Source organism: Chelmon rostratus, chromosome 8, assembly GCF_017976325.1.
Source record: "Chelmon rostratus isolate fCheRos1 chromosome 8, fCheRos1.pri, whole genome shotgun sequence".
Classification (NCBI taxonomy): domain Eukaryota; kingdom Metazoa; phylum Chordata; class Actinopteri; order Chaetodontiformes; family Chaetodontidae; genus Chelmon; species Chelmon rostratus.
The window spans coordinates 16,931,550-16,954,486 of record NC_055665.1 but is presented as its reverse complement, the minus strand read 5'-3'; the positions used below and the strand labels follow the sequence as shown (position 1 = coordinate 16,954,486).

At 40.0% G+C, this 22,937-nt stretch overlaps 1 protein-coding gene across 2 annotated transcripts in view; it reads right to left on the bottom strand.

Moving 5' to 3' along the window:
• Positions 1-22,937, bottom strand: part of LOC121610606 (MDM2 binding protein) — a 28,995-nt gene that overhangs the window by 3,702 nt on the left and 2,356 nt on the right. The window contains exons 6-19 of one of the 2 annotated variants that reach the window (XM_041942801.1): positions 22,248-22,392; positions 21,621-21,735; positions 17,473-17,589; positions 10,713-10,807; positions 10,315-10,381; positions 9,956-10,073; positions 9,446-9,625; positions 6,986-7,099; positions 4,496-4,654; positions 2,156-2,249; positions 1,913-2,071; positions 1,381-1,476; positions 984-1,265; positions 685-848 (exon numbers count right to left, since the gene is read on the bottom strand). In XM_041942801.1, the coding sequence (XP_041798735.1) occupies positions 685-848; positions 984-1,265; positions 1,381-1,476; positions 1,913-2,071; positions 2,156-2,249; positions 4,496-4,654; positions 6,986-7,099; positions 9,446-9,625; positions 9,956-10,073; positions 10,315-10,381; positions 10,713-10,807; positions 17,473-17,589; positions 21,621-21,735; positions 22,248-22,392 (1,905 nt within the window). The remainder of the gene's footprint in view (positions 1-684; positions 849-983; positions 1,266-1,380; positions 1,477-1,912; positions 2,072-2,155; positions 2,250-4,495; positions 4,655-6,985; positions 7,100-9,445; positions 9,626-9,955; positions 10,074-10,314; positions 10,382-10,712; positions 10,808-17,472; positions 17,590-21,620; positions 21,736-22,247; positions 22,393-22,937) is intronic. The other variant, XM_041942802.1, reaches the window with a different exon arrangement.

Genomic DNA, 22,937 nt, shown 5'->3' with positions numbered 1-22,937 from the left:
CAGCAGTTTATTTATTTGTACAGTCTTAAGCCTTTTAAGTCATCAGAAGGGTGCAGTAAAATTGGAACAAGTGAAAAAAATATCCATAAACCCATTCTTTAAAAAAAAAAAAAAGGATCTATCTAAAGCATGCTGTTCCAAAATGATGTGGAATAAAGACTAAAATAAGGAGATCATTTGCAAATCCTCCCTGATATGAGAGGATTTGTAAGAGATAATTGGATAGCTTAGCTGGTAGCTTTCTGATGCTATAATCACATTTCAGAAGGAATTTTAGGCCTCTAACTTTATTAAATAAATATTCTATGAAAATATCCCACAAAATACAGTTTATTATTGTATATGATGACATACATTGGTTGTCTTGCTTCCACTCCATACATCCAAAGAAATTAAGGAGGAGGATTTACTGACCCTGACTATGTCGACACTGCTCTGTTGGTCATACAGGATAGGTTATTTCACACAGTGATTTTGCAGTTCCCTAAATTGAGTTTTGAAATTGCTGCTCTATATGTAATTTGGTATTGTCTTACCAGTGGCATGCCTGGGATGACACTGGCCCAAAACAATTAAGCTCATGATGTTATTTAACGTTGTAAGTAATGGTGGGTTGTTTTCATTTCATTACATTAGTGTCTGGAAAACGACCTACTTTAAAGCAGGATCACTGCATTGTTTTACCTGAGGATGTATGTCTTCCTGCTGAAGTGGAAGACGGACTATTGGTCGAGGAGGTGGACTGGGATCTGCTCGGCTGTTGTCGTAGAGACCTAAGGGCAGGGTGTGTCCCACTGCTGCCGCTGCTCTGAGAACAGAGGGAGTCACTGCTCTCTGACTTCACCAGCCTGGATCATTCAGACAAACACACAAACAAAGTAAACATTACCAACATTCCACAAGCACCACCTCAAGATCCAAACAGCCATCCATCCATCCATCTTCTTGCTGCTGACCAAAAGCAACATAGACCATCGCCGTACCTCTTGCGAGGATAACCTCCAATAATGTCTGTGTCCCACGACCTGCGCTTGAGTCGCGCCACATCAGCGTTCTGCAGAGTCTCTCCGTCAGGCACACTTCCTGGTTCTGACATCACGGCAGGGGAGGGGGCGGGGCTGAGGGCAAAAGGGAGGGCACAGGGCTCTTTGGAGCAGGTGGTTTGGGTCTCGTACCGAATCAGACGGGACTGGAGTTTTACAAAGGCCTGGTCCCGGTCCAAGGACCGCTGATTGTCCAGGCAGAACCTAGATGAACAAATTGAACTAATCAAAATTACTGTCTGTGCTGCTACTGATGATAAATTTTTCATAGCTGCCTGGAGCTTATAATACCAGTCCCTGCAGCTGAATAGTTGCTGAATAGTTGAAAGAAACTTACTCTATGCCATGGTAATGTGATGCTGAGGCTTTGTTGAAGGGCATCTGGCTGACTTTCCTGGGAGAGAGGTCTGGTGACAACTGAAACACATTATTACTGAACAGCAAGAGAGGAGGGTGGAGGGAAGGGGGAGAAACAAATAAACAGTTTGTCAAAGAAAATTCATCTGCTACTTCAATAAACAACAAACACAAATTTCACTGATTAAAACACACACGAACAGAATTATTAGCACTAATGGATGACTTCTCTGCTCCCGTATAATGTTTTGTTCAACCCAGCTCAATAGTTTTCCTGGAAAGTTCACTGTGGCCGGCTAATGTTCCTGATCAAATCCTCATTGTGGCCCAATCAACTGCTTGTCATTCAGACCCATACTACAACATCAGATACTGTATAAAGGACTACAGTATGTGCATGTAGTCACAGTACGTGTATACAAGCTTCAGTCAGTGCTCACTTTGGAAAACCAGACAAGTGAAAACTAAAGTTTCACATCAAGGTGCTACTCACGACTCATGACTGAACCTACCCTCTGTTGATAGCCAGTGGCTGTAGCTCCCCAGTGGGCAGGCCATCAGATGTGAAGTGTTTTAGAAATTCTCTGGCATCCAGTAAAGCAGACGAGCCCTTCTGACTGTCTTTAGGACCCAGCAGACCATCACTGGAGCCTGGACCTAAAAGACCAAATCTAAGACACACAAAATATACTGTAGATCATATAGAGTAGATGAAGAACACATAGTAGTCAGGTGTCGATTTAAAGGCGATTTACCTCCTCTTCTGTCGTCTCCTCTGCAGGTTCTCTATGTTGTGGAGGACACTCCTCTCAGGCCAGTCAGCCTGCAGCTGGGAAACCGTCTGAAAACCTACAAACCGACAAAACAACAAGCATCTCACAATGCAAGTCTCCCAGGAAACACATCTGTTTGACTGCATGGCAATGGTTGAAAATATGACCAGTCACTAAAAAAAACTGACTAATTGTTTCCCTTTTCTTCAAAGCAGACTGAAGAACAATCAGTTGATTTTCACTGAAAATGCAGTCAGACGGTGCTTCACATTAAACAGAGACAAAGGTACAGTGAGCCTTCAAGTCTGAATAGAAAAGACATTTTGCTGTGTATACAAGGCTTTAGTCGTCTGATATGGACATGTCCTGAAATACTAAGCAACTGCTCAGCTTTTATGCTGCTTGACACTGCTTCACCTGTACAACTGGAGCTTGCAGTAGTTTTAAAATGCTGATGGATGTGCATTTACAGCACCTTACAGGACATAGAGTTTAAACACTGTTGAGAAAAATCAGTATGATATTATATGGGTGGGATTAATTATATTTCAGAAAGTGGAGAAACTACCCAGTACTTAGGCACAGGCAACATGAGGACCATGTACTGTATAATGGATTACAGTGGTGGACTGTAGCTAAGTACATTCACTCAAGGACTGTACTGAAGTACAAATTTGAGGTACTTGTATATCATATCTAATAGTAAAACACTAACAGGGACCATTTCACTGCAGAATGAGTACTTTCAAGTTAGATACATTCAGTAAATTGATACTTGACTGATAATATTTAAATAGTTTTACTTAAGTAATGCTTGAGTGCAGGACTCTTACTTGTAGTGGACTATTTTCACAGTGTGGTATTGCTACTTTTACTTAAGGAAAGGATCTGAACACTTCTCCCACCACTGGTGGAGTTATCCCTACTTTCACTTGAGCCAGGACACTGAACTCTTGACAGACAGAAACCTGAACAGATAAAATCTCAGCATCCAAAATATCATCACTCTGCAGTCTGCACTTTTCCTGTGTTTGGACAGGAAGATTGCATGTTATCTCAAGGAGGACAGAAATGTGATGAAACTGTGTACAGCAGGTTCACTGCCTCAGTGGCCTGAGGTGGTATGTGTGTGATATGAAAAGACTGAAGCGCTCCCACACAAAGTCATTCACAGCTTAAGGCGATGCAGACACTGGATTTCAGGAGCTGTTTATTGCTGTCAACGACATTCCCATCTCCAGAGTAGAGGGTGGGCAAGGATTAAGGAAAAAATATTACTTGTACCGCAGAATGTATGTTTCTACATGTTTACACCCATCATCACTTCTAACTGACTCACCTCTTGCAAAACTCAAGCATATCCTCTGTGCGAGGTCCTGGAGAGCTAAATACATGTAATTGGCACAGAACATGAAATCGGGAGGATGCACACAAACACAAAGCCATTATGTGGCATGTGTTAGACAATTAGACAAGTGCTGCTTTTGCTGGTAAAGATGTTGGTCTGTTCCTGTCTATTCTAACACAATAACACGATAAACATTATGGCAACGTTGTGCAGAAATTCCAAAAATAATTGGCAAATAATGTCACAGCATTTATGACATGAAAACTGCTTGACATGCAGGTCTATTAGCTCCATAGCTACATTTTTAATAACAGCAGCACCCACACTGTGCACATTTAGCTCTGGCTGCAGGCTGGGACTCCTTTCATCGCTTCCAATTTTATTTGTGTATTAGCTGCCGTTGTTTCCTAAAACTCTCATCCTGTGAATTTATGTGCCATGAATACTGAAGCACTCCTGTGTGACAATTCATGTCAGAATATGCATTTTGATGAAAAGGTGAACAGACATCATTTTCCTTGGAAGCATATGTGGATTTTTGCACACAGTACTATGAGATTTCTATTGTACTGTTCATTCCATGTATATCTTTAGATAACATTTGTGAATCCTATAATTTGAGAACAATGTCAGCCTATTAGGCATGATTCCAAGATATCAGGACAACAATGACATTTCCCTTTTGAAATAAAGAACTACAGAAGTGTCAACAAAAATGTGGTGAAATGCCTTTAAAAGCCACAATCACTTGCAATTACATCAATGTAAATAATGTTGAAAGTTGTCCTCTTCAACTTGAAATCTGACACATACAACACAGCTCTTAATATCACAGGATGATGTAAGAAAAGGTGGTCTGTGGGTGGTCTATGTGAGACCACCAGCATATTGACAAATTTCCACTGTGTTTGTATCTACTATAGCTGTGGATGGACGTGAAAATACTGTTGGCTTGTTTTTGGTCTCTTTCTTACCAGAGTTCTTGGCAGCCGTGCTCTCCTGCCTGTCTGTCAGACAGGTGGCAGCAGAGGGCAGAGGGGAGTCAATCATTTTCAGATACTGCTCCCTGGCCACACTCAGAATGACCATCAAGTCATTTACAGGTATCGAGGTCGATGCTTCTTGTTTCCGTCCTGGACACACAAACAGAGGCTTGTTTTCATTTTGGCAACATCTCAGATTTAGTTTTTGGCTCACTGGTAAACTTGTTAAACCTGGTGGAGGACTTTGGCTTCTGTATGCTTGTTGCTTAATGAGTGGGTTGTTGATTCTCCTCCAAAACAGGAGTCTATTCCTTTAATTAGTTTTATTTCAAAGCAGCACTGGGTAATTATACATGCTGGTAGTCCCAAATAACAGCAATGCATATGGCTGGGCAATAAACCAACTAAACCACACATCCTAAACCTCTCTCTGATGGGGCAATTAAAAAAAGTTTCACATTACATTAGAAATGGTTGAGAGTTTGACATCCAGTGAAACTGAAAATGAGAAAAATAATTAATGAAAACATTGGCATACACATACATCAGCTTGAATACTTACCACAGAGTGGTAGCAGCCTATAAGACAGCGCACACACACGCAGGCACGGACGGACTCAGTCCACACACACATACGCACACACTTCATATAATCAAAAAAACTTCCAACAGTACTTCCAACTTTTGCAACTTATAAGGACATGCTTTTTCCCAATTTAATGCCAAGTAAGAATATATTGCAATGAATTTCATTAAGGCCTCTGGTCAGTCAGGGCTCTTCATTCTGCTCACAGCCCTTTCAAAGAACAGCCCTATTGCTTTTCCTCAAGTTTGAGGAATTTCACTCCACTTCCTTTAATCTGGCTCCATTCCACCGCTGTTACACTATCTTCGCCTGCCAAGGGGACAATGTGTGTGTCTGTAAAATAATGATATTTCAACAGTCTTTCAATGGAGCAGCCAGTGCTGAGGGCTGCTGAGGGCTGGAGAGAGCTGAGAGCTCGCACTGACGACAGTTCAGGAAGCTCAGTGGACCCGACAGCTGATGCGTCTTTTCTGTCCATTTGGCTTTGTCTCGGGTATGAATACATATATTACAGACTAACATTTAATCTCAATTGAATTTCGACCCTGGAGACTCGTCAAACTTCTTCTTCTTTTTTTTTTTAAACCAGTGGTGACTGAACAGAAGCTGACACATACAGTACAGCAGCACACTGTTGGTCTGGCTTTACTAGTTTCAAAGGAATTATTTAAAATTTCTATATCACTACGTACCAGCACTATATCACATTATAAATGTAAATGTACTTATTTTCATTGATTAATCTGCCAATTATTTAACAATTAATGAATTGTTTTGTCTACAAAAATGTGAGAAGATGTTGAAAAAGGCCAAGTGCAATTTCCACTTCCTGAATGATGCATTCAAATGTTTTGTTTTATCTGACCAACATAACAAAAAACAAATATTTTCAATTTATTATAACATATACACAGAAAAGCAGCATATATTTACATTTGAGAGGTATTTGGCATTTTCACTTCAAAAAAGGAATCAAAACAGGTTCTGGTTCGAATTCTGTAGACGGAACAGTTAATCGACTAATCCTCTCACCCCTAATTACTTTACATATGAGATTAATTCAAGCATTTTGTCATTTTTAGCACCAGTTTTTTAAAGAGATGTGCCAGGAAGCAACTTGTATGATGTATTTTTTCCATCCATGACATTGTAACTGATATATTATGTGATTTCAGACTGAGGTTGATAACATGAAGATGACGACATGCTGAAAAAGGACTAATTAATGAGGGGTGTGAGCCAGCAGCCGTCTTAAGGGTCAGGAAGGGCTAGCGGTATGAGGCCGACACACACCTCGCAAATAATCCCGCTCATACTGTGAAATGATTCTGAGCAGTGTGTAGGGTCAACCAGGTTTGTGTATGGGTGTCTGTCTTAAAGTCAGCATGAACTGAAAAATAACATTGGTGTTTTTTAATTACCAGTGTTCCTGATGAGAACACACAACAGTCATTAAATTATGTTATGTATTATGTTATTTGAGTGAAAAATCTGTTCCCATGAATCTGTTCTCTGCTCTACTGTTCTGCAAGAGGTCACTTGTCCATCCTGCTCGGGGGCACAACATTTTGATTGACATATTCTTAGAGAGCTCAAGGTGCCGTTCTGAGGGTTTGGCTTGGTTATTAACATACATTAGGATGCAAGCAATTAAAAAAAGCACAATGGTAGCACTACATTACAACAGAAATGGTGATGAAATCTATTTGACTACAACAGTGTCTGACCATGTTCTGCTGTCTACATGTTCAACAGCTACTTTTTTCCTTAGAAGTGTGTGTGTGTGTATATATATATATTATATATATATTGGCACATATATATATATATATATTTTTTTTTTTTTTTCTGAGATGTGGTTGCCACTACAGGAGCTCTGTAAGTGTAGTACTTACTGAGATATTCTTTGAGCACCAGCATCTGGACCTGGGTCACCTTCCTCTCTCTCTTCAGCAGGCTGTCTCCCTGGAGACAGGGCAGAGGGCAGATGATGCTGCTCACAGCTCCTTCTGCTCACACAAAGAAAGGTAGTGAATGGAAAAAAGAGAGAGAATGATTAGATAATTTGCAAACCTCAATTGGGTATTGTTTGGAGCAGAACCTGCAGAACATTTTGATATTTTTCTAGACGAGCAGGGGCACCTAGGAGTTTAAGGGGCACTCACTGCACAGCGAACTAACAGTGTCTTTCATTAGACCATCCGGAGGTCTGAAAGGTCCAGTGTTTTTGGAATTTGACCCATAATAGTGACTTAACATCAGGATTTCTCTACTGCTGTGATTTTAATCTACTCTAAATTTTGTGGAAATGTAACACATTGCTGTATCCATATGTAGGTCAAAACCTTTTCACCAGGGGTTTTGCTGTTGTGTTAGATGTCTTACATCCACAACATTGGTTGTCAGATGAACTCCTTCATACAACAGTGAAAAGTAAAATGGGTAAAAGTTTTAAATCTGTATTTGTGCTATTTTGAATTCATTGCTTTTACATGGCCGACAAAAAAGAGATTCTATGACCTTCTCAACTTTTCCTCCAACAAATATTCTTATCTGAAATTCGTTCTAAGCATTAGTATGGTGGTTCCCACTCCTGTGGGTCAGGGCACCTCTAAGGGGTCTAAAGATAAACCTCAGGGGTCACAACATGATTTACAGAAAAGGAGAGAAGACAAAACACAGTTCTGCTACACAAAGTAATTTATATTTGTCTGCCATTTCACTCAACTGGCTTACTTGTAAAAAAAATGGTACTTTTTACCTCTGTACCCTCAGGTGTGCATTTTAATACTTTCATTTTTTATAAAACCTGTGCTGTGTTCACGCTGTGTCATTGCAGCAGTTAGGGCACCTTTTATAGTCTTACTCTGCATTTAAAAGTATTTCAAAAATGTCTCCTGAAGGTTGCATAAAATGTTAACAACAGCAGGAACTCTCGGGAGGAAACACCACAGTAGGTCTCTTGAATATCATATAAAGCCCAAGAACAATGAAGGACTTTTATCAGGAAAGAAGCTTTAAGTTTAGGGAAGAAAACAAACAACTGTGTGAGCTTCACATATCTGTTCTTCTAGTCAGTCATAACCAGGAAAGGTTTTTGTTCAATCACCAATCCAGTTCATACCCAATCCATCTATACATTCACTGCATTCCTCCTCATCACCATTCCTCCTTCCTTCTCTCTCTGTGAATCCATTTGTCCCTTCAATACACTTCCTCACTCCTTTCTTTATTGTTCTTATTTTAGTGATAAAGATGAGGCAATCTTCGATAGAACAGCCACAGCTTTCCACTACTGCGAGAGAGGAGGGAAGAGAGGAGGCGAAACAATGAAGAAGGGCGAAGAGGTAGCAAAACAGACACATACAGGCTGATGCCTGATGAAAAATGACAACCCCTCAACTCATGTCAATGAAGCCAGAGGGGCTTCTACTCCAATTTAGCTGAAGAGCTGCTTTAAGAGAAACAGGACACTTGGAGGCATGTTTTTTAAAAAACTCGGGAAAACAAATTACTGCTAGATGTTTCCAAACTGTGAGGTGGAGAGAGACATGAGGCAAAGATACGGTGTAAGGTGAAAGGTACAAGGGTACCTGGTGTTCTAGAACGAGAAGTCAGCTACTGTTGTTTTGACTGCAGATGTGGTTCACTCACCAAGATGGTCAGCAGCGACCATTAGTACACCTACACCTTAGAACATTATACAAACATCTTTAGACTCTGTGTGACCAATACCTTCCAAGGATAAAATTATCTCCAAATTTCACCCGGCATAAATATCCATAAATCACTCGTAGAAAAAAAGAGGCTCCTTTTAAGTTCAGAAATTGCCTTCTTCATCTTAATGTTTTTAAGTTTTCTTCAGTATCAAAGTATTCCAGTGATAGTTGTACACAAGGTCCATAAAAAAAAAAAAAAAAAAAAAAACAGGGCTCAAGCCCACAGATAACTCAGACTGCATGTCAACATTTTATTTCCTGTTTACATCCCCCAAAGCATGAAGAAACTGGATTGGATTCTGGGTTTAGAAAACTAAATCATTATTATTATTACCAAGTAACACCAGAATAACAACAGGAGTGAAGTTTTGTCTGGGACGGGGCACATAGTGTTAGACTTTCAAAACCCCTGCAGTATAATTTGGGGGATAAAAATGAGCTAAAGTTAGTTAAAGGTTTTTCTCAATTGTTTTTTATTTTCTTCCCTTTCTAAGTCTCTCTCAGAGTATCGGGTACGAGATGCTGCGAGTCAAGTGGTTTGGCAAATTAAGTGACACCTAAACACTTAAGGTGACATTGGTACACACACAGACATACACACACATGTTGCTCTAAGAACTTGACAAAAGAACATACCTGGTAACGACAGAGACTTCTCTCTCAGCAAACCAGAGATGGTTGCCATGGCAGCCGCTCCATTGATTTGATTGTCTGAGTGCAACATCCTGACCTTGCAGGTACCACACCCAACATCCTCTGAGCCCTGGACCAACAGGAAGTAGTGAGCGCTCTCCCCTTTCACCTCTACATCAGGCACTGCAGGGTACAGACCGGAGAGAGGTCACATCCAGAGTTAATCCACAGCAGAGGAGGAATGTCAGTTTTTAATATCTTGGTTTTAATCCCACTTTTTTTCCCTTGCTTTGCTGCTGCAATGAAAAATTAATGTTTAATTCTGCATCTTATATTGTGGTGATTTCATCCATTCATACATTTCTACTTAATATAATCATACTTTGTTTGAAAATTGTTGGTTTTCAAGTATATGGAGTATCAGCTATGTCAACCAATTTTTGTCCCAACAGAAGGTGATACGGCTCCTCTCTGTAACAGCCATCATGAAAATACATTTTCTTACTGTCTTACCAGGTAAGGACTTTGGTCTCCTGGCTATAGACTCCCTCCAGCGCTGGGAGCTGAGCTGACTGGCTGCAAGCTGGGCGATAGGGGTTATTATACAGGAGAGGCTGAACAACGCTCCAACCTAGAGACAGAAACACAGTAGATAAACATAAACAAACATAGGGTCAGTATGTGTGTGTATGAATCTTATGTACATCATCGACTGCATATCCAATGTACATTTGACTGGGGACGAGAGTAAACGGCAGAAATCAAAGCTTGAATTCAATGAATTCAGTATTTTACTTAATTGGAAATTCCAAACTTCTATGGAAAACATTTTCCAGTTTTGTATGTATAAGAGAACAGCTGAGGGTCGATACCTTTCCATGCAGTGACTTCAGCTGGTCCAACAGAAGTTTAGCTTTCATTGACTTCCCAGACAGGCTGCTGTATGTTGGTGGTGAAGGAAAAATACAATACTGAGGAGAAGAGGTTACCAACCACCTTCTGAGACAGGAAAATTGCTCGCAGGCTGCAGTAAAAACAGTAGAAGTGCATTATCTATACTTTACTTTTATATATTTATTTCTAATCAAGTACTGTCAAGTGTACTGAAGTCTATAAGTCTATGCATCTTCACAACACTGCATGTTGTCAGTATATTGAGGTTTGAACACAAGGGGGTCAAGGGGGGATTTCAATGTGGACAGAGGAAGACCTGATGCTACAATGCTTCCCAAGACACACGCACACACGCTCTCATCAGAAATGAGGATACAGTTCAAACTGGGTTCCGGACCTCAGAAAGCCAGGTAGGTCTGAGACATTAACCAGCTGGACCAAATCTAAAACTGGTGTGTAGTAATGGAAGACCTGCAAACACAGAAGAGACAGACAGAGCGTGGTGGAGAAAACAAGACAGAATGAGATGAGAGAGAGAAAAAACACAGGACAGGATGAAGAAAAACAACAGGGTTATCACACAGAACAACATCTAAAAGGGAAAAAAAATTCAGCTGCTTCTGAGGCTTGAGGAATTGGACACCATCCATCAGTTTAAAGATGAAGATGCAACTAAGGTGTCTTTGAGCGAGTTACTGAACCCTAACCAGTTCAGAGGTGATGTTGTATAACTGAGCCTGAAATCTGATCTTCCTTGGTTCCAAATCTGGATCTGAACTTCCGGTGGCAAAGTCAGCAAAATAAACTGTTGGTACATCCAGACGTGTCCTTGTGTGTGTGAGGACAGGAAGAGGAGGGTTTGTCCGTGTGTGTGTGTGAGGACAGCAAGAGGAGGGTTTGTCCATGTGTGTGTGAGGACAGGAAGAGGAGGGTTTGACAGAGAGAGAGAAATATTTAGACACAGACACAAAACACTGACGCCCACTCTTCAACTATATAATTATCTAAGCACTTGAGCTGAAACTAACAATAACTTTCCATCTATTCTTTTTTTGACTAATTGTTTTTCTGATTAAATGTCAGAAAAAGAGACAAAAGTCAATCACAAGTTCCAGCAGCTTGAGGTGAGGCCCTCAAATGTCTTGTTTTGTTCAAACAAAAGCACAAAAACCAAAGATAATCAATTTGCAATTACATTAAACAAAGAAAAAATCTAAGAAAAGCAGCAAATCCTCACACTGGAGAAGCTACAACCGGGACATGTTTGGCAGATCGTCTTTGATGAATGACTTAATAGATTAGCACAATTGTAATAACAATAAACATTTTTTGTTGACGAACTAATCGTTTCATCATTACTAAACAACATTATACAAACCACCTAAACACACAGAATATCTTCGGTTTTCTGTCAGGAACCCACTTAACACTCTGCAGCTCACATTAAAAGAAGGCCTCCACTTCAACAGTCTGCAGCTGTCCTACTTATCTAATGAGCTCATTATGTTAAGAGGAAATCAATAATATATAAATCACTTGTCACATGGAAAAACAGGTCATCTGCATATATGGAAAATTACAAGAATACCACGGAAAGCCTGAAATCTCAATCTCATAATTTATTGATCTGGAACGAAGAATGAAGTGCCGACCTATTTCTGATAGACTCTTGTAGATTAAGAGTAGATGAAGATTTTAATGATCCTGGGTTGAACTCCCAGTTACACGAGCAAGCTGGGAGAGTTTACTACTCCCTCGTCCAAACGACTGAAGAGAAACTGGTTTAAAATTGCCTACGCTGATGTTTAAAATGATTTTGTATATTTAAATATGAGTGTGGATTATACGACGCAACTACATTCTCATTGCTGTGATGTTTTTATCTTGGCAGGATATACATATTATCCTTATTCATTTTTGTATACAGACTGCTGTAATCTTGTCCCACGTTCATGTGAATAGCTGAGTAGTGTTCAACACTGAGGGCAGTTCATTAGTCCATTGTTGTTACATCCCAACAGTCATCCAGATATAACAGGGTGCTGTAAAGGCACTTTACTGACCAACACTGCTCTATTTTCACAAATAGTACACAAATCTACATTAGCATCAGTAAACGTGTTACACTGTGATGTCAGCCATCAAGTCTTTGCAATCACATATCCCATGTTTATCTGTGAAAGGCAAATGTAAGAGTAAAACGTGTCTTTTGTGTAGCCTCAACAGATTAGGCATCAACAAGTAGTTGTTGTGATGTTGCAGAGAAAAAAAGGAGGAAGTTTCCAGCAGTGACAGGCTGACAAATGACTTTTACTTGAGGTTTATGTGCTCAGGAGAGAGGGAAGTGTTTGAATGCAGATTTTGGGGCCAGAAGACCCAAAAGAAAGTGCAATGTGAAGCTCTTTCCCTCCCTTGACAAACAGGGTTGAGGTGCTTTTAAAAAGGACAATCCAACAGACTAAATGTCAACATTTGAATATGCTGCAGAGCTGTTATATCTGTGTAGAACATTCACAATTAATAAGAAGTTTTTTCTCACATACAGCTTCCCGGAGAATAAAGTTAGAAGGATAAAAAAAAGGACAACTGTGACTTGATTCAAAGGAATTAACTGTTACTGTTTGAATCACTGCAGAATGAAGAGCTGCATCCCCTACCAGGAAGTACATTCTTTCAATAACTCTGGTTGTACAACTCTGATTCCAAAAGAGCTGTGACTCTGTGAAACATAAAAAAAGGTATAAAAAGGTGTTTTTTGATCATTCCACAAATTTCTCAGTCTTTTGTTGCCCCTCCTACAATTTCTTTGATACATGTTGCGGACGTCAAATTCAGGACAAGCATATATTTACAAAAGTGAATGAACTTAATAAGGTCAAACATTAAATATTTTGTCTTTGTTCTGTATTTAATTAAGTATATGCCAAAAAGGATAAGCAAATGATCACATTCTGTTTTATTTATGGTTTACACAGCGTTCCTCCTTTTTCAAAATCAGGGTTGTGTTAGACCATTGTGAGCAGTGCTGAAAATCAATGAACAGGACAATGTTTTGCATCAATGTGATGAAGTATTATCATATTTTATCTACACTATATGAGCTATAAACACAGATTGTCAGCTCAATATTTTTCCTATTAGCAATGTCTTTCTTGAATTTCCCCCAAAAAATTACTACATCCTCATATAAATTGATATAAAGTCATAAAATTAAACCGTGGTTAACATTTTATCCATTTAGAAGACAACTATACTACTAGTACGTGATGTAAGCGTGCCTATACGTAATACTTTTCTGCAGCTTATTCCTAATGTGCAGTAGATTTCATAAGTGTGTATATGTATGTGTATGTGTGTGTGTGTGTGTGTGTGTGTGTGTGTTTTAGCAATTATCACGTCAGTTACTCCTGACAGTGCGGAGGCCTAACAGATTTCATCTGAACATAGTTTAGATTGCGTATGTGTGTGAGAGTAAGTCATTTTACAGTCAGTTATCCCAGCAGTCTGGAGATGTGATAGTTTTGTTGTCCTCAGAGTTTTTTTTAATTGTGTGCCAAAACAATCACCACCATCTGCTTCTCTGTACAGGGATCTGATGAGATCACACACCCACACACACACTCCACAGTCATGTAAATCGGTAGCATGCGCACACACACACAGACACACACCTCAACTATGATGCTCTGCTGTATAATGTCCACACACAACTGTGTACGATCTGATGCCAGACACAAGCACACAAAGCAGGCAATGGTTAGGGTAAACACAACAACAATATTAAACAATACAAAAGTCACTCTGAAACACTACCCTCTCCTGAAGAGATTATTTTCAGTATCTATTTAAAGTGTGCAACATCCTGTCAAAGTGTCTTTAATGCTAATCCCTGTATGCTATTAAGACCACTTGTGTGTATGTGCATGTGTGATATAGACCCCACATTGGGTCATAATGTCCTGGGCACAGCTCCTGTGTGGGTTTATTGTTACGGATTAATCTACATAAGGAAACTCATTACAGAACTATACCAACTGTTATAAAAGACCTAGAGTCTCACACAGAGTACACTCTTTATACTAATACACAGCTTTTACACTGCACACAACCACCACCAACACACAAACATACAAATAGTGCAAAGAGTGCTAACACTTATTTATCACGATTAGCATCATTATATCAACATTTAGCAATTTAACAGCAGAAGTAAAACAGCCAACAGTCTGCAGCCATGCTAGTGGCTTTGTAAGGCTCTATTTGGCACAGCAGTGTTTTGAGGTCAGCATGCTAATATGCTCACAATGACAATGTTAACATGCTGATGTTTTGCAGGTAATGTTCACCAGTAATTTCCAGTGAAGATGGTCACTTAGTTTTGCTTGTAAGCATGCTAACACTTGCTAATTACCACAAAACACAAAGTGCTGCTCAAATTTTTACTTGATGCTGCCCCCAGATGAAACGTTTTTGAGATAGCTAAGCCTGGAGCAAAATGGTGGACGGACCGACCAACATTGCCATCCCTAGAGCTGTGCTACTAAATGGCTAAAAAATGTCATGTTTGTTTGTTGCAGCTTCTTCAATGTGGTGATTTGCTGCTTTTCTCTGTTTCATGACTGTAAACTGAATATCTTTGGGATTTAGACAGCTGATTGGACAAAGCAAGGCATGTGAAGATGTCAACAAGGACTCTTTCACTATATTCTGATGGATTAGTTGTGATAACAACTGGCAGAATAATCAATTATAATAGTTTAATTTAATAAGAGCTTAAAGCAGTAGTTTTGACATAAGGTCATATGAGTCACTGGGACTCAATATTGTTGATACGTTGACATTAACTGAGGCTTCACACTCTGTGGATGAAGATATCACAGCGTGCTGACAGCTCACTCGAATTTCTCAGTAGCAGCCAGCGACTCATATCACCTCAAGACAAATAACTCCATTAAAAAATGTCAGATATGAAATCTGTCAAAAAAGGAAAAGCTGATGATTGAATAGTGAAAGACGCAACTTGGCAAAAAGAGTTGACGCCAAATGAAAGTGAGGTTTGCCCTAAAAAGTATATAAACTCTGGTGAAGGATGAGTGCAAAATCTAAGAAGTAGCATATGACTTATATCAGTTAAAGCACTCCATGATGAGATGATGAATCTATATTCGAATACTGTTTTCTGGCTTTGAGGTGATCCCAGGTACAAAAGGTTAGCACTCATTTGGCAAAATAAAATACTGTACATTGGATTTATCTGACTGATCTAAAGGTCCTTCTGTCAGAGGCTCCTCAGTGTGATTAAAGGGCAACCAGGAAGTGACCCTTTTGAACCCCTCTCCTTCTAGCCACCATGAATCATTAGATGATGGGACTCTATGCAGCTCACTGAACTCTTTATCTAGGAGGTAAGATGTGGGTTGAACTAGGGTTAAAGGAGCAGTTCTCCCCTAAATGATGATTCACTCATTATCTACTCAACCAGCTGTCAATCAAACCCTCTCCTAAAGTTTATTGGCAACGTGGACATACAGACATAATTTAATCATAGTCCTCTGTCAAGCTGCGGAAATGAACAACCTCAAACATATTACATTTCTCCAAACAAGGTTTCCTCACTGAGAACTTTTGGATCAAGTGCAGGGCCTACGGCACTCTGGCAGAAGAATCTGCTCACTATTGTGGGGCAACTGCAGGCATGTTGGAGAAGAAAAAATAAGAACAGGAAATAAGGAGGCAAACAGCTTTTGAAAACACAATGCAATTGTCTGGCTATAAAACCCATAACTGTAGATGCCTGAGGTGTTTGGAAAAGTTAAATGAGATGTAGCTATGACACTGCCTGGCTCAAGACCTCTGAATCAACGCTCACATCTCTGATTTGTTCAGTGACTTAAACAGATCTGTTGTTGTGCCCACTGACTTGTTTCCCCAGTTGGAGAAACATTACTCCAATCAGATGTTTGTATGAGGGAGAGTGGGGAAATATTCTTCCTACCATCAATAATGGCAATGAAAAATGGTGCGGATGAGATACTTACTTATAGATACGTAACTTCTTTCTTTTTCCTTCTTCATAAAACTAAAAAGCCCATTTTTTTTAAATATTTCAAATTGTCCATTATTTACATCCATGTTTACTTGCCAGCAGTCTAATTCCTCTCTGCCTTTGTTTGCATGTTGATGTGTTTCTTTGCACATTAGCACCACCAACTGTTGATCAGTGGAATAGCATGAAAGGCAGGGTCAGAATCACACTCATGCACAATACAAACAAAACATGGACCCACTCATAGAATCATTGTTCTACAGAGCTACTAGTGGTCAAACACTCCACAGGGTATCTTTAAGCTATGTTCACCTAGCATGCAGCAACCTCCAGAGCTGAAAAAATTAAGCCAATACAGAAGTGCCAACAACTGCAGTTCCGCAAATGCCCACTTGAGGGTGGCTCCAAAAGCGAGTCAATTCCCATAGACCTGCCCAACATCACAGCAAAAATAGAAATGATTACAGTCTGGTACAAATAATTACTTTGGTCTCCGTAGCTAATTTCTCTGTTCATGACAACTGTATGACAGTTGAATTTTTATGTAGCTCACTCATTTAAATAATATCTAGTCTTAAATATATGCATAATTACGGCACTGGCTACTTGGTGTGACAGCCAGCTTCTAGTTTTCAGCAACCAAGCTTCATTCAACCTGCCTGAACTCCACCCACGGTCCACCTCTTTGCCCATTTTTGGATTAGCCGGGATGTTGGAGGAGCCAGGCACTGTCAAGATAGCGACAGCCGGAGCCACTGTGACTGAGCTTCACAGTGGTTCATTAACAACCTATGGGTAATGTTACAGAGACAGCGTGCATGTTTTAATGCAATGTTGGTGGGGACGGATATGTCACTCTCTACCGATTGGCTCAGGCAAAACAAAACACACCCACTCTCAGAGAGAACACACACTGAACCCCATGTCAGGCTCAATGACTTAAAAACATTTTTTAAAAGACATTTCATTCACTTGAGCATCAGACTGATGACCACAATCTCATTTCTGTTTAAAGGTTTAAATTCGACAAGAAGACAGATTAAGGTTGGAAAGTGAAAACGTGAGTGGCGGTGAAGAGCTCAGGACTCACCTCAGATTGTAGTTTGTGGTCTGTAGTGGTGTAGGGAGCTTGCAAGAGACTGGACCCCGATATCTGATGCACTAGAGAGCGCAGAGAAAAGCCATCGAAACGGAGCTCTGACACATTCTGTGGCGAACACACAGACAGGAGAGAAGCGGCAATTATGTTACTCTTTTGATTACAATGCGCACACAATCTGTCACAGTCAGTACAACTTTAGCTGGAAATAAGTTGTACAGCATAGAGCAGATATACGCAAACTCAATGGCATCACACTGCTATGATGTTACAGTATATCGTGCAACAATAAAGTGTTTGTTCTCAAATGGAGTCTTTGTCACATGGCTGTATAGGTAATGGTACACGTGCACATACACATACATATTAGTTGTTATGCTATGTATAACACAGCTGTAAAGGAGTGGTGGTTGTTCTCAGACATTTATTCCTCTGAGAATCCTCCTTTGTTCCACCACTCTCCAACAGTGAAGCTTTTACTGACTGACTGCTGGAGCCCACTTGCTTCTGAAGGCGGCAACTTAGAAAAGGTCACTTTATTGAAGGAGAAGCTGCATGCTTGCCTCAGCATACTCAGAGCTCAGTAGACGGAGCAGAGATGACTCGAGAAAACGTCTGTCAAGCATGCAATAGTGTCGCTAGTTGACTAGGATAATAATTCAACACTTCAGATTATAGTGTGACGGATACTTGATGCAGCCAATATCAAGAGAGATACACGAGAGTTTTGAAAATCTGATATGTTGATGTTATTGAACATTTTTGATAAGGATCCGTTAAGTTTGCTCATATTTGTTTGAAATCTTTGACGTGTCAAAACTTTTCAAAAAGACATTCTGGACATAAAACCAATTTTGTGTCCATCAACTTTACTTAAAATGTGGTGTTTAGAGTTAGCTCTGCTCCTTCTAAATGGACAAAGAAATCAGTTAATGCCGCTTTAAACTTATTTAAGGGTAGAAGACAAACAAATATATTAAAAACAAACAAAAAGGGTCCCTGTGACATCACTACTCCGAATGGAAGCCTAAAATAACAGCTCCTACAAAAAACATTTATTTCTCCCTGTTAAACTGTGAAATTCAACAAACCTTTTTTAAGTGGGCAAGAATGGGACAAAAAGAATGGAAATTAAAAAAAAGCACCACTGAAATGGTTGCAAATTAAGAAAAAGAAGCAAACAGCTCTTCTACACAGATGCAAGATGCCGATGCTAATGCTAACCCTCATCCAAACAAAGTTGAAAGTTTAACAAAAGCTTTGGAGGAGATACAGGACTTTCTCAAAGACACAAACAGCTAAATGATATTGAATCAGCGCTCGCCAACGTTAACTACAGAATATAGGAGGCAGAGACAAAAATTGAAATGGTGGAATATCACTTTCAAAAAGTTGAAAAGGTGCTAAGCAAGATTATAAAAGTGATGGAAGAGCAAGAAGAAACTACTCGACCAGAGGGGAGATCCCAACGGGACAATTTAAGGATCTATAATGTTCCTAAAGGAACAGAGGGGTCGTCTATTGTGGAGTTTATTTTGAGGGAATCTTTTGACTTGTTTTCACCTCAAGAGAAGGATTTAAGAATCTAATCTGTCAGGCCTTAAACTCTTTAAAAAACTAGTGGGTTACATTAAACATGTATTGACATCAAGCAAAACGGCAAGGACATGTAGTTCTGATATTTAAGAAATACTAGACTTTGACCTAACTGCGACATCACGTGCTCATTTGACTTTGCAAAACCCATTATTTTACATAAAGATGTAACTTTTGAGCTGTTTCATGATACCCCAGTTGTGTGTTTTCAGATACAAACTGTAAATGGCAAGTGAAAATCTCAGCTAGATTAAAAAACATCAACAATATGAGACATAAAGGGAAACTTCACAGTGAAACCGATTGTTGCCTCTCCCCAGAGAAACGTGGAAGAATGGCACAAAATTGGCCAATTCTGTCCAGAAACAGAAAAGTACTGCACCTGCCAGAGTTTCTGCTTAATGAGAAAGAAGTACAAGTCGCATGAAGTCGTCTCCAGAGTAGCAACAAAAAATGCCGTCAACTCAACTCATCCCATTCACTTTGACACCAAAAGGAAATGTGTGAAGCTATTTGGAAATAAAGTATACTACACGGCCAAAGGGAGTGGACATTACAAGAATATCTTATTGTTTAGCATCTCGTTCCAAAACGATGGGTGTTAATATCCTGCAACAGCAGCCTCCAGACAGAGCAGAGCATTACTGAGGCATTCCAGTTCATCCAAAAAGGGTTGGACGGAGTTCGGGTCAGGGCTTGGTGCAGGGCAGTCAAGTTCTTCCACAACAAACTTGTGGACCTGGCTGTGCATGTTGAAACAGGATCTGTCTCTCTCTCTCTCTGATGTTTGAGCATGAGTGTGCAGAATGATGTTTTCCAACTTTTATCATCTTAAATTTTCACATACACTGAGAAAAGATTTTTCAGTAAACTAGGAGATATCTTGTGTCCAACATATTAGCATTTTGATAGATTTAATGTGGAAAACCCATTCTTAAGACAAGAAATGTTATTCAATGCAGATCATTTTATATGTCTGATAAGGATCTTATAGAGCAGCAGCCCTAAATCTCCATGAGGCCACTCTTTGCCAGCTTGCCAGGTTTCACTCAAAAATGTTGAGAACCCCAGGTTCTAAAACATCTGTATTCCATAGGTTAACGATTTCCCTTAATTGGATGTCCAGCGTCTTGTCAAAATAACATCAAACATGCAGAGAAGTAAGTGGACACAGATAGACACAGACAACATCATAGGGACTTCCTTCCTCCTTCTAAGGAAGACAATAAGGTAAAGTGTTGTTGTTAAAGCTTTTTCATCTAAATTTACTTTTACACCTTAAATTCCTAAAAAGGTAAACAACACCTTATAGCACTATACCTGTATCTCAATAACACCAGTGCAGCGCTGTACTTTAAATACAGACAGAAACTGCTGGGAGGCGTTCTTTTTGTCCTTTGCTGAAGCCTGGCCAATAATCAATTGCAGCAGACTCCTCAGGGAGCGAGGTCAAGTCAGAGCGGGGCCGTGTCGAACTGGGCTGTGCTGGGCCAGGCTGGGTCAGCTCTGCTAGGGCAATGCCAGCAAGGCAGAGCCATTTCCCATAACCCCTCAGTGACCTCTAGTAATACCACTAGATTCATTCAGCAGCAGAAAAAGACTTATCACCCACTGAGTCAAAAATTCACTCAATTTCAAAGAAAATCTGTGAAATTTTCCCCTATGGCCTTGTGTGCACTGCATGAGTAATTCCTTATGAAGAAGATAAAGGAACAAACACGGAGGCATGAATCAGGTCTCCGAACCATGATTAGACCCAGTAGAGAAGGGTCTTAAGGAAACACTGTTTTCTGTGCCATCTCTCACTGGGGTCAGCTAGCTGAGTGCTCCAGCCTACAGAGAGCACTGTTCATCATAGAAAGCTCTGGGCAAGCAAGCAGGTAAGTTCAACAGGACACATTTTTCTCATGCTCTCTACAGTAATTGTCCAGAATACACACACATAAACGTACAAACACAGAAACTGTGTTTCACTTGATAAGACAAAAGCTCTTTTTCTCAACAGCCAGTACCTCTCACACACACCTTTTTCCATCATTGCTACAATCAATCATGTCTACAGTCCTTCAAAAGTGTACATAGATTTATACAAGTATAAACAAAGATTTACAGATAAATCATTACTTTCTCCTCTCTGGCACGCAAAACAGCCTTCATCCGTATACACATTTTTCTAAATCAACAATCTCTAAACCTTTTTGTTAATGGCAGATTTGTCATACTGCAGAGGCATGCACATACTGTACACAGACACACAGCCTTCTTCAGAATCCTTGTTCTTCCTCTTTCTAATAAGCCAGTTTCTTTGCCCCCCCCAGACTCCTGTGTCACCAACACCCTCTATTCTGTGTTTGTAACCATTAAATTGTGCTTTCAACAAAAAACTAACAGTGCTGAGCCGCTCTCCTGCTGTATACTGTATAGCTTCAAGTGAGTTCATGCTTTCTCCACCTCCTCCATCTTTCTACAGTAAAGAAGATAAAAGTCGAATAAATTATGCAAAAAGAACTGCATCCTGAATGTTCGGTTTCTGAGGCGCTTACCTTCTTCTCTCTGATAGCCAGGCCACCTCTCCACACTTCTCTATGGTCAATACAGCTGTCTTTGTCAGCAGGCTCCACCAGACTGGCGCTCAGGTAGGACGCTGCTTTCTGCCACCTGGACAAGAAAAGAAACAGAATCTATCAACAATCAGGACGAGGGAACTTTTCTTCCTGCTTCCTATAAATTATTGAAAAAAGTTTGATTCATATCAAATCTCATATTTAGGCAAGTACAGCAGCAATATACTGCAAAGGATTTAATGCAGCAAATTTGCTATTAACTAAAATGACTTCCTCTTTACAAATGTTGCTCAGACTATTCATCCACTACTTTACTTCACACTTGCACATATTTACTATTCTAACTCCCCCTAGTGGTAAACTGAGGTTAATTTCACACATAATAACATATAGAAACGTTACACTACTGCATTTCCTGCATTTCACACCCTATTTGTAATTTCTCATCAGCCTCTTGTGTTTGGCATACCACAGTGAACTAATAATAGTGTTGTGTGTATTGGGATATGTACACTTTGACTCCAAACCCAGTGAATGTACAGGTATCCTGCTAATACAATGACCTTTCTTCTTGTCTTGTTGTGATTGCACATTAGATTTGATTACCCTGTGATGTGCTGTGTGACTACAGTGGTCTTTGCAGCATGCCAGCAGGACATGTGTTTGAGGGCTCCCAGCAGAGGCAGCAGGTCTTTGATAGGAGGGGACTGCTCTGCACAGCCCAACACCAGCACATCCAGCAAGGCTTTACCTGAGGGGGAAAAATGGGACAACCCACAGAGGAATTCATTAGACATTTGCTCTCTTTTTCCCTTTTTCTTTTTAAACACATGTCTCCAGTGTTGCTCCACTGACACTATCTTTTAACAGGTAGGTAGAATTGCCTGTTGGCAGTTCTAAATATCAAGATCTGCTGAAACCACTGGTGACTCCAGCTCCTCAGGGCAGCTAACAATGGAGGGGGACTGTTCCTGAAGTCATGTGGAGGTGGTGTGCTACGAAATGCTCTTTAAGATAGTGAAATATCACTTTAGGAGGCAGACTTGTTGCCTTGAGAAGCAGTCAGAGCAGAAGTATTCCCATCATCCCAGTGGTGAGTGCATATTCATGAAGTACAGTAGACCACCATTTCTAAGGCTGCTGCAGGCAGATTGCTTGAAAACCTAATTGCCTGAAATTGGACAGGATCCTTGTCATACAGCTGAGTTTGGCTTCACTAAAGAGGTTTTAACTCCTCGTTACTGGAAGTTTTTGGCAAAGACAAAACTCTCACTTGAGACATAGTTTTGTGAAGTC